Raw genomic sequence first — 18,429 nt, 5'->3', positions numbered from 1 at the left:
AGTCATCTAGTAACAAGCTCTTTGTAACTATCTGTCTCATTTCTGGATACCATGGTTTCATTTAAAGTCCTACCAGCCTGGTTAACCTTCTGGGAAAAGACTTAGGTAAATTGACTTGTGCTTATATATTGTGCTGAATGGAATTTACCTTGATGTGCTCACACCTTGACAGGGTGAATTTATGGCTTTTTTGCTTGATGAACCTCCCACTTCAAATTTAACTAACTCTACTATTCAAGAGCAGTTTGGTGAAGAAAGAGTTGTGTAATATAAAGGTACATAAACTCTGTGACTGCCTCATTTGGAGACTTCAGATCAGTGGAGTCTGTCACTGCTGCACTGGGTTCTCTCCTAAAACTGTAGTAATAAAGTGCTTCTGTTCTGACCTAATCAAAATTGCATTTTGCTTATTCACAACAGCAGTGAAATATATCTTGAGCCTTTCTTTCATAATTTTACTTTATATTGAACTATTATTTAACATTAAAATTGTAATTTTCAGTTCACTATTGTCTCTTACTAGAAAATTTTCTCCTAGGTTGTAACATAAGGAAACCTGTTTCTCCCAGATCTGTACTTGCAACTGTATCTCCTAAAGTTTAGCTTAGATACCAGTACCCAAGGCAGCAGGGACTCCCAGCTTCCTGCCAGGCAGTGTAGGAACAAAGGAGGCACAGCTCTCCTGCCCTCATCACACAACCCCCCGCACCGAATTTCCTAATCCTTTGCCTGCTCTTGCACATGCATGGACAAAAAAGCCCTAATCCAGGGTGGAACTGTCAAAGTGATTCATTACACAGCAGTGAGTTCAAAATACATACCATGCTTGTACAGTGGAGGCACAGTGGCACCAGCATTCTGCAAGAAAGGACTTTCAACCAGAAACCAGGGGACATCCGTCTCCACACAGTTCAGAGGCTGAGACACAGCCTTTGGACTACAATCCCCAAGGAACAGGGTGCAGGCTGGGGCATCCAGGGCAGCAGCAAAGCACCAGTTTTCACCTACCCCATCCCATCTCTGCCAGCCATTTGTACCTCCTCTCCTACAGGGCCAATTTGGGATGCCCGCACCATTTCTGATTTAAGCAGCAATGATGTCTTGTCAGCAGTGGCTTACATCCTACAGTTTGGGAACATCGGGTGCAGGCAGTGTGAAATCTAATTGTAATATTAAACAAAAGCACAAGATTGAACAGTTTGACTAGTAAGAGAAAAATTCAGCTTTAATTTTGTTTTTAATACATTAAATAAAAAAGCAACAGAAGTTTAACTTACATTTTCCAAATGCAAGTCACATTAGCATTATCATATTCTCACATAGTAGATTCCACCTGCTGTGCAACTCATCATCTTGTGGACACACTCTTAGCAATGTTGTCACTAGTGTTGTGGTTTCGTTTGGGCAAAACTTACTGCCAGTAAGGCTCTTGACCAGTTTGCTGTACAGTGCTGGTGGCAGCCACTGCTCCGGCAGATCGATGTTACAGACTTCAATCCTTCCATGCTTTACATCCATATTTACTTTAATGTCAAGAACAGAATCTTTATAGGCCATGTTAAGACAAGTGCTAACGCTGAACTTTGGTGTCTTTCCGTACACCCACTCCCAGGTTTGTAGTTCTTTAGTTTTATTATTAATTCCAGGAAGCAGAGTCTCATCAGCTGGGTTTATTAAGGTGATATGATGATCTATTTGGTGTTGTGTAGCATATTCCTTAGCAATGGCATCCAGGAGCATCTCAGAAGTTAAACTAGGATCCTCTTCAAAGAGATTTTTCACCGAGGCAGGCACACTAGGAGTGGCATTGCTCTTTAGCCCTTTATAAGGACTTTTTAGCACAGAAGATAAAACAAACTTATCTGCATTACAGAGTAAGGTACAGTGGTGATAAGCACTTGTCCCTCCCAGCTTTGCAGCAGTACCTGAGATTTTGTAGTGCCTATCTAGCAAGATGTCATATCTGTCAGTGACATGTATGTCTAACTGGGGGCGCAAGGCTTTCAGTGCCTTAACAACCAGTTTCAGGTTTTCCATTCGCTCGTATTTTTTTCTAGTCGTGAAGAAAGTCAAATTGATATTACCGAGGTCATGGTAAACTGTCCCTCCTCCACTTCTTCTCCTGGCTAGTTTTATATTTTTTTGCCTCAACAGCCTGAGGTTGCATTCCTGCCAGGGATTCTGATGTCTCCCTATTACCACAGCAGGGGAATTTCTCCAAAGGAAAAGGACCTGTCGCTTCTCTAAATCCATGTGGTCGTGGATCCAGTCTTCCACAGCTAGATTTTGGTAAACGTCATTAGAAACAGACTGGATAATGAGGGCTCCACTAGCTGTGCTCCTGAAGCCAGCTTTTGGAGTCCTGAGGACGCAGGACAGCCGAAAGCAGTTCTTTAACGATGGCTGGAGTACCATGTTTTTAATAATTGGACAGCGGATGGAAGGAATATCCACTCTGCTAAAGCTGGGTGCGGCAGAAATGAAATGCTAGAGGCAGGCATGACGCAGTCATGCTCCTCCCACGGCAGCATGCCAGTTCCAAGGCATTGGTACTTCTCCGGGTGATGCCGCTCAAGCCCTGTCGGGAGCTTCCCGAAAACATCCGGGGGTGTCAGAGTAGCTGCTCCTCGCAGTCCCTGGTGCCTAAAAGACCAAAAGAAGAGACGGAATGTGTATTTTCCCCTCACTCAACAGAGCCTTCCTAATGCGGTTTTACTTCGCGTAGTCTAGCTTTGTTAGGGGGTTTTTGGCTTTTTTTCCCCCGGTGTTCCTGGCGTGGTGTCCCCTCGCCCCGGCGGCTGCTCCGAGGCGCTGCGCCCCTCGCCCGCCGCCGCCCCCGCGTCCCGCCGGCCACCCCTGCGCTACTCACGGCGGGGAGTGCAGCCCCTGCTCCCGCGGGCTCCTTGGAGCCGGCGGCGTCCTTGGAGCCGGTGGCCTCCGGAGCGCCTTCCGCTTCCCGGGTGAGAGGCGCTGGGGGCGGGCGCTGCCCCGCCGTGGAGCTGGGGAAGGGATGAGGGCGGAGAGCTGTGAGCGGGCTGCTGCCGCTCGGGGATTGCCGATGTCCTGCCTGTCGCAGCGCAGCCATGGCACTGTGCAGAGGGAGGGAGCTGGGAAAAAGCGGGAATGATCGGGTCACAGAATCACTGAATGGGAAAGGTTGGAAGGGACCACACTGGGTCACCTGGACCAACCTCCCTGCTCAGGCAGGGTCATCCTAGAGCACGTGGCACAGGATTGTGCCCAGACGGGTCTGAATATCTGAGCGAGGGAGACTCCACAACCTCTCCGGGCAATCTGTTTCAGTGCACAGTCACCCATACAATAAAGAAATTCTTCCCCATATTCAGGCGGAATTTTCTGTGCATCAGTTTCTGCCTGTTGCCTCTTGTCCTATTGCTGGGCACCACTGAGAAGAGCCTGGCTCCATCCTCTTTGCACCCTCCCTTCAGATACTTACAGGCATTGTCAGTAATACTTACAGGGTCATGCCAACAAGAGGCCAGTGCACAACGGATAAAATGGATGATTCTTCTTGCAAGACCCAGCCGCGCAATTTCTGTCCACGGGTTGTTGTGGATGCTAGCAGCTTTCACGGGTTCACAAGGAGGCTGAAGGAGTTAATACAAATGTACAGAGGCTTGTGAAATACGCAGAAACTCTCCATGGGATTTAGGAAGATATGGAAACTAAATGTTGATAGTGTAATTCATTAACAAGCTGGAAGTGATCAAAAACTAAGTAACTGTAGATGTATTTCATACAGCAAGTTGTCTCCAGATTTGCATTGGTTTAAGCCATTCTTAAAGTCTACCAGACCTTAACTATCAATAGCTCTTGTCTGTATTTAAGCATACACTGTGGGACAATGTTCAATGCTAGCTGAACCTTTTTATCTGCAGTAGTATCCCTATGGGCAAATATGTGTTGTATATCTCTTTCTGGTGTATGTGTATTTATAAAGGATACATTGCATGCTTTTGTCTTCCTCTCTGCCTTAATATAGGAGTACCAAGACATGAAGGAACTGTAGAGAGAAAAGTTGATACAGTGGGTTGTGAGAATTCACATAGGCTATCCCTCTTGAACAGGTAGTTAGGGCTAAGTAATTTTTCTTTTTTCTAGTTTTGGGAATAGATGACTTTCAAAGAAATGCCAAATTGATATTCAGGTGAAACAGTGAGATTACTTGAGGAAGCAGTTTGGCTTTGGATGTATAACTGGGTGCTCCTGTATTTGCTTTTCCAGTAAAGAAAACTGCTTGTGATGTGGCCTGAATTGCCTTAACCTTCTAGTTGAACGAACAGTATCAGAACAACTATATTCCCTGAAAGGTGAAGGAGAAAAGAAGGTGGATAAGGATGAAAGACTTCCAAGATTAAAGACGTAAGTTTGGGGTTATTTCCTACTGAAGAACTGATTAATTAAGAGCATGACAGTCCTTACCAAACACTTAAAAGGGCTGTGTGGGTGTAGTAGGGCAAATAAAAAGTAAGAAACCATCACCACATGTGTGCTGGTGGTGATTAGTGGGAGAAACAGACTCTAAAAGAATCTTGATGTAATGTGTGTCCCAGCACTTGGAACATTGTATTGTCATATTAAAAAAAAAAAAAAAAAGTTGTGAATTATTTTAAGTGATTTGCAATAGACATAACTTCTTGCTAAATTAGACTGGCGATAACTTTTCACTGTGGTGAGCTATTCGGTAATGCACAGGGCAAAAGGCATGTGTACTTCTGAATATTGGAAAATCAACTTTGGAAGTAGTTGGCAAAATACAGAAGTGAACCCATGCACTGTGACACTGGTCAGAAGTAGGGAAATGCATCTTGTGAGACTTCTGATGTTACAAAAAACCAAACAAAATGTGGGACCATTTGTTTCCATTTTGGCAATTGATTCTTGGAAATTTGCAATGTGTCATTTTGCCACAGGGTGACACTAAAAACCTACTTTGAGCTGTTACACTACGTGTTTTTCTAGCTGTTACACTACGTGTTTTTCTAGCTGTTACACTACGTGTTTTTCTAGTTAAAAAATGTTTCCATAGTTAGAAGCACAATGTGCTAAAAAAAAGTAAACTGTGCAGAATACTAGGTGGACAGGTAAAAACATCAAGGGTCTGTTTCTGATATGCTGAAGGGTACAATACACATGAACAATAAATGCCTTTCCTGAAAAGTGGCTATTGTTGAAGACAAACCCAGCAAGATAATTGTAAATATTCTGACAATAAGCAAAAAATATGAATTTTTTAAATGCACACCATGATTTATTTATTTATTTCTTCTGGATTGGACTTTTAAATACATTTTTTATGTCTCAACTACTAGTGTATAAATCACATCTGCAAAATACAGCAATTGTTATTTTTGCTTTTGAAAACAATCCTGTGTATGAATTTCATTTCTTCTTTGATCAAGAATGTGTTGTTTGGTATACAAAAAGCACAGTAACTGCTGTGCACAACATTAACCTGCATAAACATATAAGAGAGAACTCACCATATGTCTCTTAGAGGATACCTTAGACATACCAGAGCAAAACTAATTAAAAATGTCTAATTTCACACCTAAAATGAACTTTCATAAAGAATAATTTTTTATTCTTCATAATAAAATTCTTATTATTCTTCATAATTAAAGTTATGAAAACCTGAAATGCTCTTTTCGCATCTCTTTTGGAGATAAACATGATAATGCAGAGTCTCTAATGGTCTCCACCATACCAAAATCCAAAAGAAAGACTTACAATAAATCCAGAATGGGGTGAGGAAAAGAAAGAGACTTGTTTCTCTTGCTCTTTTTCTGGAAGTTAAAATCTTCCAATTTCTTCTCTTTGGGTGAGGATTGTATTTCTAAGGTGTTACTCACACCTAATATCTGAAAAGGTGAGCTCTGTTCATGACTGCTTTATAGTGGTTGCTTGCCAAAAAACCCCATCATTCACCTGACACTGCCTGCAGAATATAAAACCTGTTCTAGTGGCTATCAGGGAAGAGAGTGAGTTTCATTGGATTTCTCAGCTTGACTTTGGGATGACCTAAAGCAGCCTCTTTCAAAGACTCTTTATATCCATGCCTGACAGAAGCAGGCAATAGGAGTCAGAGGACTCACATGGTCCCCTTACCCTTTTCACATCACTTTCTTCAAAGGCACCAATCTTCCTGTCCCTGTCTGTGCTATTCCAAGAAGAGATATGCAGCTAGAGGTACTGTAAATAAGAACTGCTATCTTGGACATAAGAAGATGTAAGAAGTAGTCTCTCTCATATGATTTTGTTGATGGAATAAAGAAAAGCACAATTAGCCTTGTAATACATTTTAACTTTACAATGTCTGCAAACCAGTTAATATGTCAATCCTGGCATTAAAAATCGGGAATGAGTTCAGACTGGTGTTTTATCATATGTGTGAAGCTAATGCTTGACACTGTCAAGAAACAAGTGTGATGTTAAGGGTGATATTTATTCTGGAAGATACAACTGGCACATAATCTTACAAATACATATGCAGATTAGATGGGTTTTGGATAGAAGATACGATTTAACTAAAAGAAGGCTATTTTCACAAGATTAAATCAGTCTTATCTAACACTTGTTTTGTTCTTGTCAAGCCAGAGAGAGTGTATTGCAATTGCTGGAGTTTTCATCTGTAAACGTGTCTCCTTGGATATTAGTTTCTGAAAGAGATGAACCTAATTAGAGCAGAGGTGTTCAGCTGAGCTGCCTGAGCTCACAGTCAGTCCCAGTTGATCAGCTGTGGCAGTTTCAGAATACCCATCTCTCTCCTGGGGCTGGATTAATGAGACTTGGCTGCTTGGCTTTGTCTCTGAAGTCTTCTGACCTGTAAGCATTGCTTGTGCTGCCTTTCCCTGCCTTCCTCTGAGGCTTTCACGTTAATCACGGGTGAGGCCTACGCCACATGTGTGCAGATGGGAGGTTTGTGTTAAAGGTGCTCTAAAACCGAAGAATTCCACTCAAACCAACAATGGGAGGTGGTATTGCCCAAGAATGCCAATTTATTATGCCCACCCACCTCCCTGTTTCCATCTCCAAATAGCCATTAAGAATGAAGTATTATTTGAGGAAGTCATCTTTTTATCTGTCAAGGTGTGGAGAAAATGTTGTGTCACTTAAGGAGAAGCTTAGCTTAACTCCCTCCCCCAACGAAAAAGCCATTCAAAAAGGTATAGCAGCAACTGGTCACTCAGTATTCGTTTGTACTTAAAACCAAAAAGAAATATGAACACCTTTTCTTGACTTTAGTAATGTTTATTGAGGAACTGTGCTCTAAGTCATAAACTTGATACTGAAAGTTGAATTTTCATAGATAAGAGTTATTAAAAAACCTCCCAAGATGAAACCAAGTAGAGAAATAATTAAAATTTCTTTGAAGGGAGTGTTTATAAATATTTATATAAGAATTAATGGGGAAAATGCTTTTACTGATAACTTTGTACAAGATTTTACAATGCATCTTATTTTTAATAATTTTTAGGATTTTTTCTAACCTCTGATTTTGTTTTGCCTCTAGAATTTCAGTCAGATACACCTGTGGGGAAAACGAGGATTATGATAATCTTTGAAAGCAAGATTTAAGAGCATAAAAGTGCAGAGACTGCATGCCTGCTGCACACAGCTGTTTAGGTAAGCTGTTATGCTGGTACTGTACCAGAAGTTGGTATGTTCATCACAGCTGCTTGGCTTCTGTCCCGTAGAACCCCCAGCTCAAGGAAAACACAGAGTTATGGATGGGTCAGAAGGAACCTTAAGGACCATTTAGTTCCAACCCCTGGCCATGGGCAGGGACACCTTCCACTAGGTCAGGTTGCTCAGAGCTCCATCCAACCTGGTCTTGAACACTTCCAGGGATGGGGAGTCCACAGCCTCTCTGGGCAACCTGTTCCAGTGTTTCACCACCCTCACAGTCAAGAATTTCTTCCTAATATCTAATCTAAACCTGCTCTCCTTCAGTTTTAGGTCATTCCCCCTTGTCCTATCACTACATGCACTTGTGAAAAGTCCCTCCCCATTTCTCTTGTTGGCCACCTTTAGGTACTGGAAGGTGCTGTAAGGTCTCCCCAGATTCTTCTCTTCTCCAGGCTGAACAACCCCAACTCTCTCAGCCTGACTTCATAGGAGAGATGCTCCATCCCTGTGATCATCTTCATGGCCCTCCTTGGGGCTTGTTCCAACAGGTCAGTGTCTTTCTTGAGCTGGGGGTCTCAGAGCTGGATGCAGTGCTCCAGGTGGGGTCTCATGAAGGTAGAGTGGAGGGGGAACATCACCTCCTTCAAACTGCTGGTCACGCTGCTTTTGATGCAGCCCAGGACGTGGTTGGCTTTCTGGTCTGACAGCACACATTGCCAGGTCAGGTTTAGCTTCCCACCCTCAAACACCCCCAAATCTCCCAAGTTCTTCTCCCCAGGCCTGCTCTTGATCCTTTCTTCACTCAGTCTGTGTCCATATCACCAGTGAAGATGTTCAACAGCACCAGTCCCAACACCGATCACTGAAGAACACCTCTGGTCTCCACTTGGACGCTGAGTGACAACACTTTGAGTCCAACCATCCAACCCATTCCTTATCCACCAAATGGTCCATCTGTCAAACCCACATCTCTCCAGATTAGAGACAGGGATGTTGTGCGGGACAGTGTCAAATGCTTTGCACAAGTCTGGCTAGATGACATCAGTTGCGCTTCCCTCATCCACCACTGCTGTAACCCCTATGTAGAAGGCCACCAAATTTGTCAGGCACGATTTGTCCCTAGTGAAGGACATGTTGGCTGTCACCAGTCACTTCCTTATTTTCCATATGCTTTAGCATAGTTTCCAGGAGGATCTGCTCCATGATCTTGCCAAGGTACCGAAGTGAGACTGTCTGGCCTGCAGTTCCCTGGGTCTTCCTTATTTCCCTTTTTAAAAATGGGGAATTTATGCTTTCTTTTTTCCATTCAGTGGGAACTTCACCAGACTGCCGCAACTTCTCAAATATGACAGATAGTGGCTTAGCCACTTCATCCACCAGTTCCCTCAAGAATGTGTCAGCCCTGGGTTCATATAACCCTTACATTCTCAATACTGTGAGAATGTAAGGGTTATATGGACAGCTTTTTTTTCAGGAGGCAGAGTTGGAATCGGGATCTCTAACAGCCCTTCACAACCATCCAGACCAGCCAGGGCTTTCACTCAGATATCATTTGTTCTTTTGTTTCCCAAATTAAAAAAAAAGAAAAGAATTTTCAAATCTAAATAGTACATGATGAAGCTTGGAAAATCACAATCCATTTTGCATTAAATAGTTAAAATAATCAGCTAGTTGAATAAAAAGAGATATAAATAATATTGCTCAATTTTTTTCTTCCATTTATACTGAGGAGTGGTGAGAGGTTTATTTTAATTCTGTATTTCTTTTCCAGGAGAAAATAATTTCAGATTTCAAGATTCTGATTTCTGAGTTGGAGCATTCCACAAAGTAAGAAATGTCAACATTATTATCAAATTGTGATTAATTTATAGCATTGAATAAAAAAATGAATCATAGGATGTACTAATGTAGAAATTTCTTTTACTCAAATTAATATCAAAATGTTACAGCTTCCTTTCCTGACTTGAAAACTTAACCACTGGAAAAGCTGTCATTTGTATTCGATTGGGCAGCAGTGTCATACCTGAAGAAATTTTTATTTGCTGCATAGGACATCTGCTGAAGTGCTCTCCATCTGTGAGGAGGATATCACCAGTTTGCATCAACAGCTATAAGAAACCAACAAAGAACTCACACAGACCAACAAGAACAGAGTATCATTAGCTCAGGAGAATGACAGGTTACAGGAGCATCTCTCTAATATTAAACAAGAAATTCAGGTATGTTTGTACCAAGAACCCTTGACTAAAAAGAAAAAATGATGCCTTTTTCAAGCAGCACAGGAAATTGGTGGGTCCTCATTTGAAGTAAATCTGCAAACTAGCTTTAAGATTGTGTTTCAAACTCTGATTTTTCCTTTATTGCTCAGCTCACTTGTATGAAGAGAACCAGCTATTCTTATGTAATGGTTTAGATATTTATCTTGAGGAACAGCTAATTAGTGTTTTGTTCCAATCCTAAAGTAAAAACAATGTGCCAGCTGTAACTATCACTTGTATGGAAAAGTACTATAAAGGAAGCAGTGAGTGTTCCTTATACTGTGCTGTGACCGGTCTAGAGTACTTAAAAGCTTGTTACTTTCACCTGCTAATAATGTAACACATTACACATTTTAACAAGGTTCTAAATGTTATTAATAGCATTTTATTGATGTATGTTTCCTTAAAAGTGGCTTTTGGATAAAAGATAATGGAAATAGTTGGTTGTAATACAGCCTTACATTGTCTACTGTGTTAATTATCTCTGTGCAGTTCCTAGTGGAAGTAATTAAAATATTTAAAGTGCCATCTCATGCACACATAATACTCCTGCACCAACATTTTCCAAGCAGCTAGAAATTAAGCTTAATACCTGTAGTAGTTCGTCCCTATGTAATGTTCTTGTTTTCTTCTTTTTCTTCAGCTTCTTGCCTTCATTTAGGTTTTCTGATACTTGATCTTTCTTCTCTGCACTTAGTCTACTGCTCACCTGGTTTTCTCTTCCTCTAGAAGTGCTATTTAGTTTGAAAGGAGCAAATTAACTGCACCTGATCCTAAGTATATAAAAGCTTTAAGTCATGAAGTCTCCCTTTTAAGTGAAGAAAATTCCTCCAGGAGATTCATCCCATTCCAGTTTTTAAAGTAATTAATATTACCTGCCTCTCTCCCTTCACTGAAGAGGCAGTGTAGCTAATGACTTTAGATTGGTGCCTAATTCTTTGCTGCAAAAATTAGGTGAGACAACTTGCCTTCTAAATAACTTCTCTCAAACATCCTACCTGTTTCACTTTGGTGCCCTCCCTGAGTATCCAAGAAAAGGCAAGGTTTGAAGCAGCTTTAACCACCAAAGATTCTCCAGGGAATCACTATGCTTCACCTTCTCTCAGAAGCACAGCTGATACTGATGATGCCTCCTGTTGCTCCTAGCTGCTTTTGAAAACTTCATGGTTTTCTTTGCAATACCTGGATGCTTGTAGAAAAAGTTAGAAACAAAAATCTCAGTCTTACACAATCAAGTGCTTTTAAAAGGCTTGCCTCTATAATGTGTATTGGCTCCTCTAGATTATTCCATTAATTGAGGTGTTACTCCATGTATTTAAAGTAGCATTCTCGTTTCTACATTTGAGCTTAACTGGAAAAGCTGACAGATTTTCAGAGCACCTTTCTCAGCAACTCACAGCCCTTCTGCAACAGGAACAGGAGTTTCTTCATACCCTTCTACACACCACATCACCCCCACGCACACACTTGCCCCCAGTTCTTGCAGATGAATGTTTTCCTGGTAATTTTATATGAAAGAAAAAGTTTCTGAACAGTGCAGTTCAAGACAGCCTTTCTGCATTTTTTTTTCCTCTGCTGTTCTCTTTCTCAAGCAATAGTTGCCAGAAATTCTCTGTGTGTCCTTCTAATACTTCTGGCTTTATTTTTCCTGATTAGGAGATAAGCACTTAATTAATTAAGATATAAGCAATTAATAAATAATTTGACCACTTAATTAAAATTTTTATCTGTCTTCTTTTTAAAATGTGGGCTTTTAAAAGACTAGAATGTTTAAAAAAAGGGAGCTAACTGAGCTCTGCTTTTTAAATTGTTTTATGACAATTTGGCTGCTAAATAAACCATCTGTATTTTTCTTCTTAAATGCTTCATTTCTTTATAGACATTTTTCTTCTTAGGAAGATTTAGCATTATTTATAAGTCAAAGAAACAAATTACTTTTGACAAGTGAAAAATTTGGTGTATAGAAGTACAAATAATTTAGATTTTATATAGCCTTTTAAAAACCAGTTAATAAAGCCATGGACCTTAAGTACACACTATTTTTCTGTGTTTTTTTGTAAAGGTATAAGCAGTATGCTCTAACCTCATGAAAAGAAACTTTCTTCATAGGTACTACATAAAAACCGAGCAAAATACCAAAACAAGCTTGATTATATGAAGTTGAAGGCCCAGGATTCAAACACAGATACTGTCAGGCTGAAGAATGTACTGAAGTCTAAGATGAGTACATAAATTAAAACTGTTAGTAAAAGCTGTTGTTTTTTAATTAAAAATAATTTTAACAATATCTCCATGGAAAAATTTGCTTCCTAGCCAAAACTTATTTGCATTCTATTAATTTGGTTTTATTAGCTTGGACACATTTTCATGGCTATTTTTGCAGTACACAATCAATGCAATATATTTCATTGTGCTTCTATATATATACACTCATACGTCTGTGTGTTTATTAAACTTATAAATTTAGACAGTGAGTAATACAGAGGCTTTGAACTCTGGGATTAAAGTAAAAAAAATATTACTGTGCTACATTGCTATACCTTGTATTTCTAACATTAACCTAGACATTTTTAACAGATGTCTTTTGTTCATAAAATGTAGTCTTCTTGAACAAAACTCTGGTTCTTAAAAAGTGTCTCAATGTTTTGGCCAAGAGGCTAAATTTTCAGTGGAAATAGAATATCCAATACCATACCTGTAGATCTATAGCTATCCCTATTTTGTGGAGCTTACTGCAAATTATTAAATAAACAAGCTTTATGTGTTAGGAGAGAGAGAACTGTGAGCTCTTGGAGAATTACCACAAGGCCTGTGAACAAAGAGAAAGTTGGGAAGCAAAATGCCATCAAGCAGAAGCAGGCTTTTCCTCTGTTAGACTGGCACTGATCAGGTTGAAAGAGAAAATAGAGTCCCTTGGAACACAGATGGAGCAAGTGAGTTGAAACCTTTCTTTCCATAGTTCAGCCTTGAAATGATCTGGTAGTATTTTTAAGTTATGTTTAATACAAATTCTTATGTTTTAGAGAGATTTGCTGCCATGAACTCTATGGATTTTAACTTTATATAATAATATGATTAGATCTTCACTAGTCACACTTGGGAAAAGAGATCTTGGAAAATAATAGCAAATTTCAAGGAAAACAAAAAGTAAAATGCTCTTATATTTGGAATCACTGAAGGCATAAAGTCACACACAATTCCACAGCATACCTGAAATGTATCTAGTGCTTTGTCACCTATTATGTTCCTGTCCCTGCTCTTCTTGCTTCCAGGTTTTCAACCTTCTTTTAGGTGTCCCAAAGAGCCTCTTCCCACTTGAAAAGAAGAACTGAAGAACTTACAGAAATTCACAGCATGGCTTTGGAAATATTCTGCAAACATATACACGTGGTTTGGGGTTTTCCCAGTTTTAGTTGCAGATCACCTGTCCTTCATGAATATCATATAAGCTACCAAGGGCTACTTAAGCACATTAGATACTCAAGAGAACCAAACTGTTGCTGTCAGAAAGTGGATGAGACTGTAACAATAACAGAACAGCAACACCACAGGAAGATTGTGTGGCAGATTTTGACTTTTCTTTTAAAAAATAATAAAAATGGCACATGGTCCTAGTTTGTCCAGAAAGCCTCAAACCAGAAGATATTTCATCCTTCTAATTCCACCCCATACACCTGCTATTAAATACAGGAGTAAACAGGCCTCTTCATGAAAACTGTGCCAACATATTGGATCAGAATTCCAGATGTCATATTCAGTTTCATAGCAGTTACTTGCAAGGCACACATACAAAGCACAGAGGTTTTTGTTCAAAAATCTTAATGTGTTCAGCAGTTCTCTGTGTTCCTTGTGCTTTTCTTAGGTAAGACAGAGCTAGAGTTAATGTGATATGTTCCTCATACAATCATCTCTTGGGATGTAATTTTTAATAAAGTCTTCAAGAAAATCACAGTGCTTTACCTTTCACTTTGCTCTACTAATCTCCCAGATCCATTCTGCCACCCACTGAAAATTAAGAAGTTAAAAGTGACTGACCAGGAATACAAGTATCACTGGGCAAAGTACAGGCATTTTTCAAAGAGGAAAATCCTAGGTTGAGTTAATTTTAAGCTCATGAATTCTTAATGCTTTTAGTCAGAACTGCTGCTGCTAACTTGTGGACTCCTCTTTAATGTGACTTTGTCATCTCATAGTCATGCCTCAGTTTACAGGTGACAGCAGTATAAATATGACTGACAGAATCTCAGCATTTGCAGATCATCTACATTCAAACCCACATTTTATTGCTAAAATAAGAGGATCTCATTTGAAAATGAAATGTGACCCATGGCAGAATTTTCAACCTTATTAGCTCTGCAGAAGGAGTAGAATTCTAGGAGTAGAGTTTAAAATGTCAGTAGCTAATTTTGCTGTCAGTAGCAAGAACTCTTCTAGTTTTTACATACAGGAGTTATTTAAAGAAATAACTTTATGGTTTATTCTAGAATAAATTACTGCTGCCTCTTGAAATTCCCACAGAGATATTTTGTAGGATTTTTGTAAATTTTTTTACAGTAGCATTTTGATTATCTGATATTGCTTTACTGTAGCATTTGCCAACAGAAGCAGCATACAAGTCTCATATTTCTGTGTTAAGCAAGTCTCTTCTGAAAATGGATAGAGAGCTTCAAAATATACATTGGGAGAGTCCCTATACTTGCAAATCTCACATCTATACAAAAACTTTGCATTAAATTAGATGGAGTCAACGATTACATTAGCATTTAACTTCCACAGCAGAAAAAGTAGAAAGGGTATGTGAAATATATTAGAAAAACAAGTTTATGTTAACTTATGTTATACTTAAGGGATCTACATATACTTTAGGATCATGGATGATCAATTTTTCAATTTTTTTAATGTTTAATTTGGCATTTCTCAGGGGCTTAGTCCTCAAAGTTTATGTGCTGTATACTCTTTGAAAAGGACACTGCTTTGCAAGGCTTGACTATGAATACTCAAAAGTCAGGGCTTAGAGTTACTGGTTGTTTTCATGAAAGATATCTTGCATTTTACATCTAGTCAATAAGTGAGCAGAATAGCTGGAGTTGTTTATTAGCAATGAAACTTGACATGGACTTTAAAATGACTGACTGTTTTATGAAGTATTAATATCTTTAATATTTTCTTAATTTCCCTTGAAATTTTTGTTGACCTTGATTTTTACAAAAACTACAAAATTAATATCTGATATATAAATTTTTAAAACTAAGCTTAGATAAACTTTGAAAAATTGTTCATACATACCTAGATTATTTAGATATTTTCAGTACAATTCTGTCACTGACCTGTCCATCCTCTGCTCCAGCTGAGATAATTTCTTGTTCTTTACAGGCTTCCAGCATTCTCTTTAAACCTTTATGCCTTTTGCATCCATCATGGGTAAAGCTGCTGTTAGACAGTTGGTTATGTGTTCTAGCCACATGTGTGTGATGTCTTTTGTATGCTTGTGGAATCCTCTGTGATTGTTTTGATAGGGAAGAGTTCCAGCATATGACATTTATCTGAAACTTTTATGAGATCTAATATGATTAAGCCTCCCTGGATCCTTTTGTGAGATTGTCTGTGGAGGGAATTGCTGGGACTGTAGAGAACAGCAACAGTTTTGGGAAAGAAAAATGCAGAAATGCAGTTGGAGAGCTGGAGAAAAGTCTGCAGTTGGGGAATTTTCATGAATTTTTCCATATCTTTCAACCAGTAATCTTTCATCAGCCATGTATAACCTTCAGACAGGGCTCTTATTTTACATAGTATTCCAGTGCAGAATCTGCATTACTAGATTGCAGCATATGTATATTCAGAAGCGGAAACTAAACCTGAAGTTTTCAGTGTTCTTTTGTTCTGAAATACAAATGTAGAATATCAAAACTGTTTCTCTGCAAAGGAACTAGATTTTTGAGTGACAGTTCATAGAAAATGGGATCTTCCAGAATGAAGAAACCTTTCGGTTTAGTTTGGTAAGAGAAAAAAATTGAGCTTTGCTTCGGTAAGTGAAAAATGCTTTTTTCTTTTTTTTTCTTTCCCCCCTCCCTGTTGGCCTATGATCTGAGTTCTCCCAGTATCTTCCTTCTTTGAACACAAAAATTACTATCCTCTGAAAATTCTGAGGAATGTGCTGGAGAGGTGGGTGTTTGTTAAGATGTGGCAGTTCACAGATTTCCCATGACCTTTGGCTGAGCATTATTGTGTGTAATGTAAACTAGGCTTGCGTAAAATACAGATAAAAGTGTTTGCAGCACCCCAAACAGACTCAGTTAGACAGACTAAAATGCATACATGCAAAGACGAAGGGAAAATAGCAACTAGCTTACTTATGCTATTTTTTTGTATGTAGCTATGTCTTGGCTATGTCCATCTTTCCCTTGGCAGTGAAATGTACCCATTTTTTATGGGTATTCTTCTTTTATAGATTTCCCCAAGATATGTAGATACTTAATATCTTGGTTTGTATTTTATTCATTTTCCTTCCCCCCTCAGTTTACTCTTGATGCTTCTTTAAGCAAATTAAGTGCCTTCTCACTCTGCCGATGATGCTGATACTGGTTTGTTTTATCAGGTGTTATTTCCTGCATGCAAATAGTTAATCAATAGTTTCTTGCCTCAACAAAATGTGAAACTTACTTCCTGTTCTTTAATGATTCTGTCTACAGAATCCATTGATACATATATTTCATAGCATTTTGTCATTTCTATCAAGTACATTTATATTCAGATATATACATTGAATGAATTTATAAATCCGACAGGATTTTAACTAGGAAAATATAGCACTAATCATCCATCTGGGAGTGAAAGCAAATTTTGTCATTGATCCCAGACTTCCTTTTTTATATTTATCTTTTTATTTTTTGTAAAGGTTACCCTGATAAAATGCCATTAAGCTTAATAGACACACATCTGAAACTTAAAATCTTTGTTTAGCTGCAGAGTAAGTGTGAGTCATCCCATTCTGAAACAGAGCTGCTGAGAAAACAAGTGGGAAATGAAAGAGCATCTATGAAAAACCTGGAATCTTTGCTTGTGTCCAATTGTGAGAAAGAATTTCAGTCACAGATAGGAAAGCAAGAGAAAGACTCTGAAATTCAGTTTCTCAAGGAACAGCTTGCTTTAGAGAAAAATCATCTGTGAGTAAATGACTAGGAGAGTATTGCAGATGTTCTCATTCTTTATAAGGGTATATAAAAAGAGATGGTTTTGTATCTACCTGCATTTTCAAATGGCCAATGTACCTGGCTACCTTAATAGCAGAAGATACCAAAAACCTGCTTTTGATTCCTCAGCTATACTCTAATAGACTTTCCTGCATAGCATTATATTTTGCTCAAAAAAAATGTTCTTAATCTCAATTGCATGATATAGCTGCCCTTTTAATTTTGGATAATTGTATTTGGCTTGGAGGATTACAGTTGCTATCTAATTAAAGTGTATGGACTTCACAGTGCTGTGCAGAGTCGAGATTTTACTCACCTCAGAAATAGAGCAGCTGAGTTTGAGGCAGACTTGGATATCACCAAAAGACTGCTGGAGAGTGAATGCTTTGAAAGGCAAGTATATGTTTTTGTATTGTGATTCCTGCAGCTAATTGGGGTGAAATGCAATGTAGTACTAAGACTTAGATTAATTAGTCAGATAAATGGCAAAGTTTGTGTTTGCTTTGCTGTATGTCTCCTTTGTGCTTGGAGACTATTCATGTCACTAAATTTAGTCTGTTTAGCTGTCATACATGCTGTCTAAATTAGTTGTATAGGTTCCCTGTATAGCCAACAGAATGAGACAGTGAGATCAACTACCCTCTGGAATAGCCTGAATTAGGATGGGATGGGTGATTTTCTTGAAGATGCTCGTCTGTCTTCACACATACTGATGCCTGTCTAGATCTATAGTGAAAGTCAAAGTGACTAGTCGTTTATGCAAGAGCTTTATAGACTACTAGTTCTCTATACCCTCTGGAATGATTTTAGCCTGTACCAACCCCCATTCTCCCAGGTACTCCTTGAGGTGCTAGGGGTGGTTCCTAAATGGCAATATGGTCAAATATTTTATATTAATTTTTTTAAGAAGATAGTCTAACAACATGTAGAAACTGTTTCATATGATTTGGCCACAGCACCAGAGAATGGTCCTTGTCCTGCTTCACGACTTAGTTTATCTACATAGTCTTTGTGTCTTAAATAGATTTCTTATCTGTTAAACACAGAACTTCTCTATTTCATGGATGTATTGAGGATAAAATATTACAATGTCGGGTTTTATTTTGGGGTACATAAAAAAGAGGGCTAAAAGAAGCAGAGTGATGTGATTATAACACAGGTTTGAGAATCAGGTGTCTCAACTGTAGTAAATTACTTTGTTGATATTCTGTTCTCTCATACGTAAGGACAAGGGTTTCAGAGGGGGCATCTCTATTCCTGAAATTAGGTCTTTTAAAGATGAATTTCTTAAATTTCTCAGTTTCAGTTTCAAATTGGATTCTCATTTACCC

General features: G+C 38.9%; 2 protein-coding genes across 2 annotated transcripts; one reads left to right on the top strand and one right to left on the bottom strand.

The window, feature by feature from the left end:
• Positions 1–1,198: 1,198 nt before the first annotated feature.
• LIPT1 (lipoyltransferase 1) lies at positions 1,199–2,977 on the bottom strand. The gene is made up of 2 exons (XM_064646302.1): positions 2,870–2,977; positions 1,199–2,643 (listed from the first exon to the last, which is right to left on the bottom strand). Exon 2 carries the CDS (start codon positions 2,413–2,415, stop codon positions 1,294–1,296), a length of 1,122 nt encoding a protein of 373 aa, XP_064502372.1. The 5' UTR covers positions 2,416–2,643; positions 2,870–2,977; the 3' UTR covers positions 1,199–1,293.
• On the top strand, positions 2,565–17,576 carry TSGA10 (testis specific 10). Its single transcript, XM_064645595.1, is given in 14 exon segments — positions 2,565–2,672; positions 2,726–2,960; positions 4,293–4,383; positions 7,111–7,187; positions 8,961–9,085; positions 9,422–9,477; positions 9,701–9,893; positions 12,018–12,132; positions 12,380–12,414; positions 12,677–12,841; positions 14,498–14,592; positions 14,594–14,651; positions 16,869–17,071; positions 17,387–17,576. Coding segments are annotated over 14 exon segments (1,686 nt in total). The 3' UTR covers positions 17,517–17,576.
• Positions 17,577–18,429: the final 853 nt, after the last annotated feature.

This window comes from Pseudopipra pipra, chromosome 2 (assembly GCF_036250125.1).
Source record: "Pseudopipra pipra isolate bDixPip1 chromosome 2, bDixPip1.hap1, whole genome shotgun sequence".
NCBI lineage: Eukaryota > Metazoa > Chordata > Aves > Passeriformes > Pipridae > Pseudopipra > Pseudopipra pipra.
This window is presented reverse-complemented; position numbering and strand designations above follow the sequence as displayed.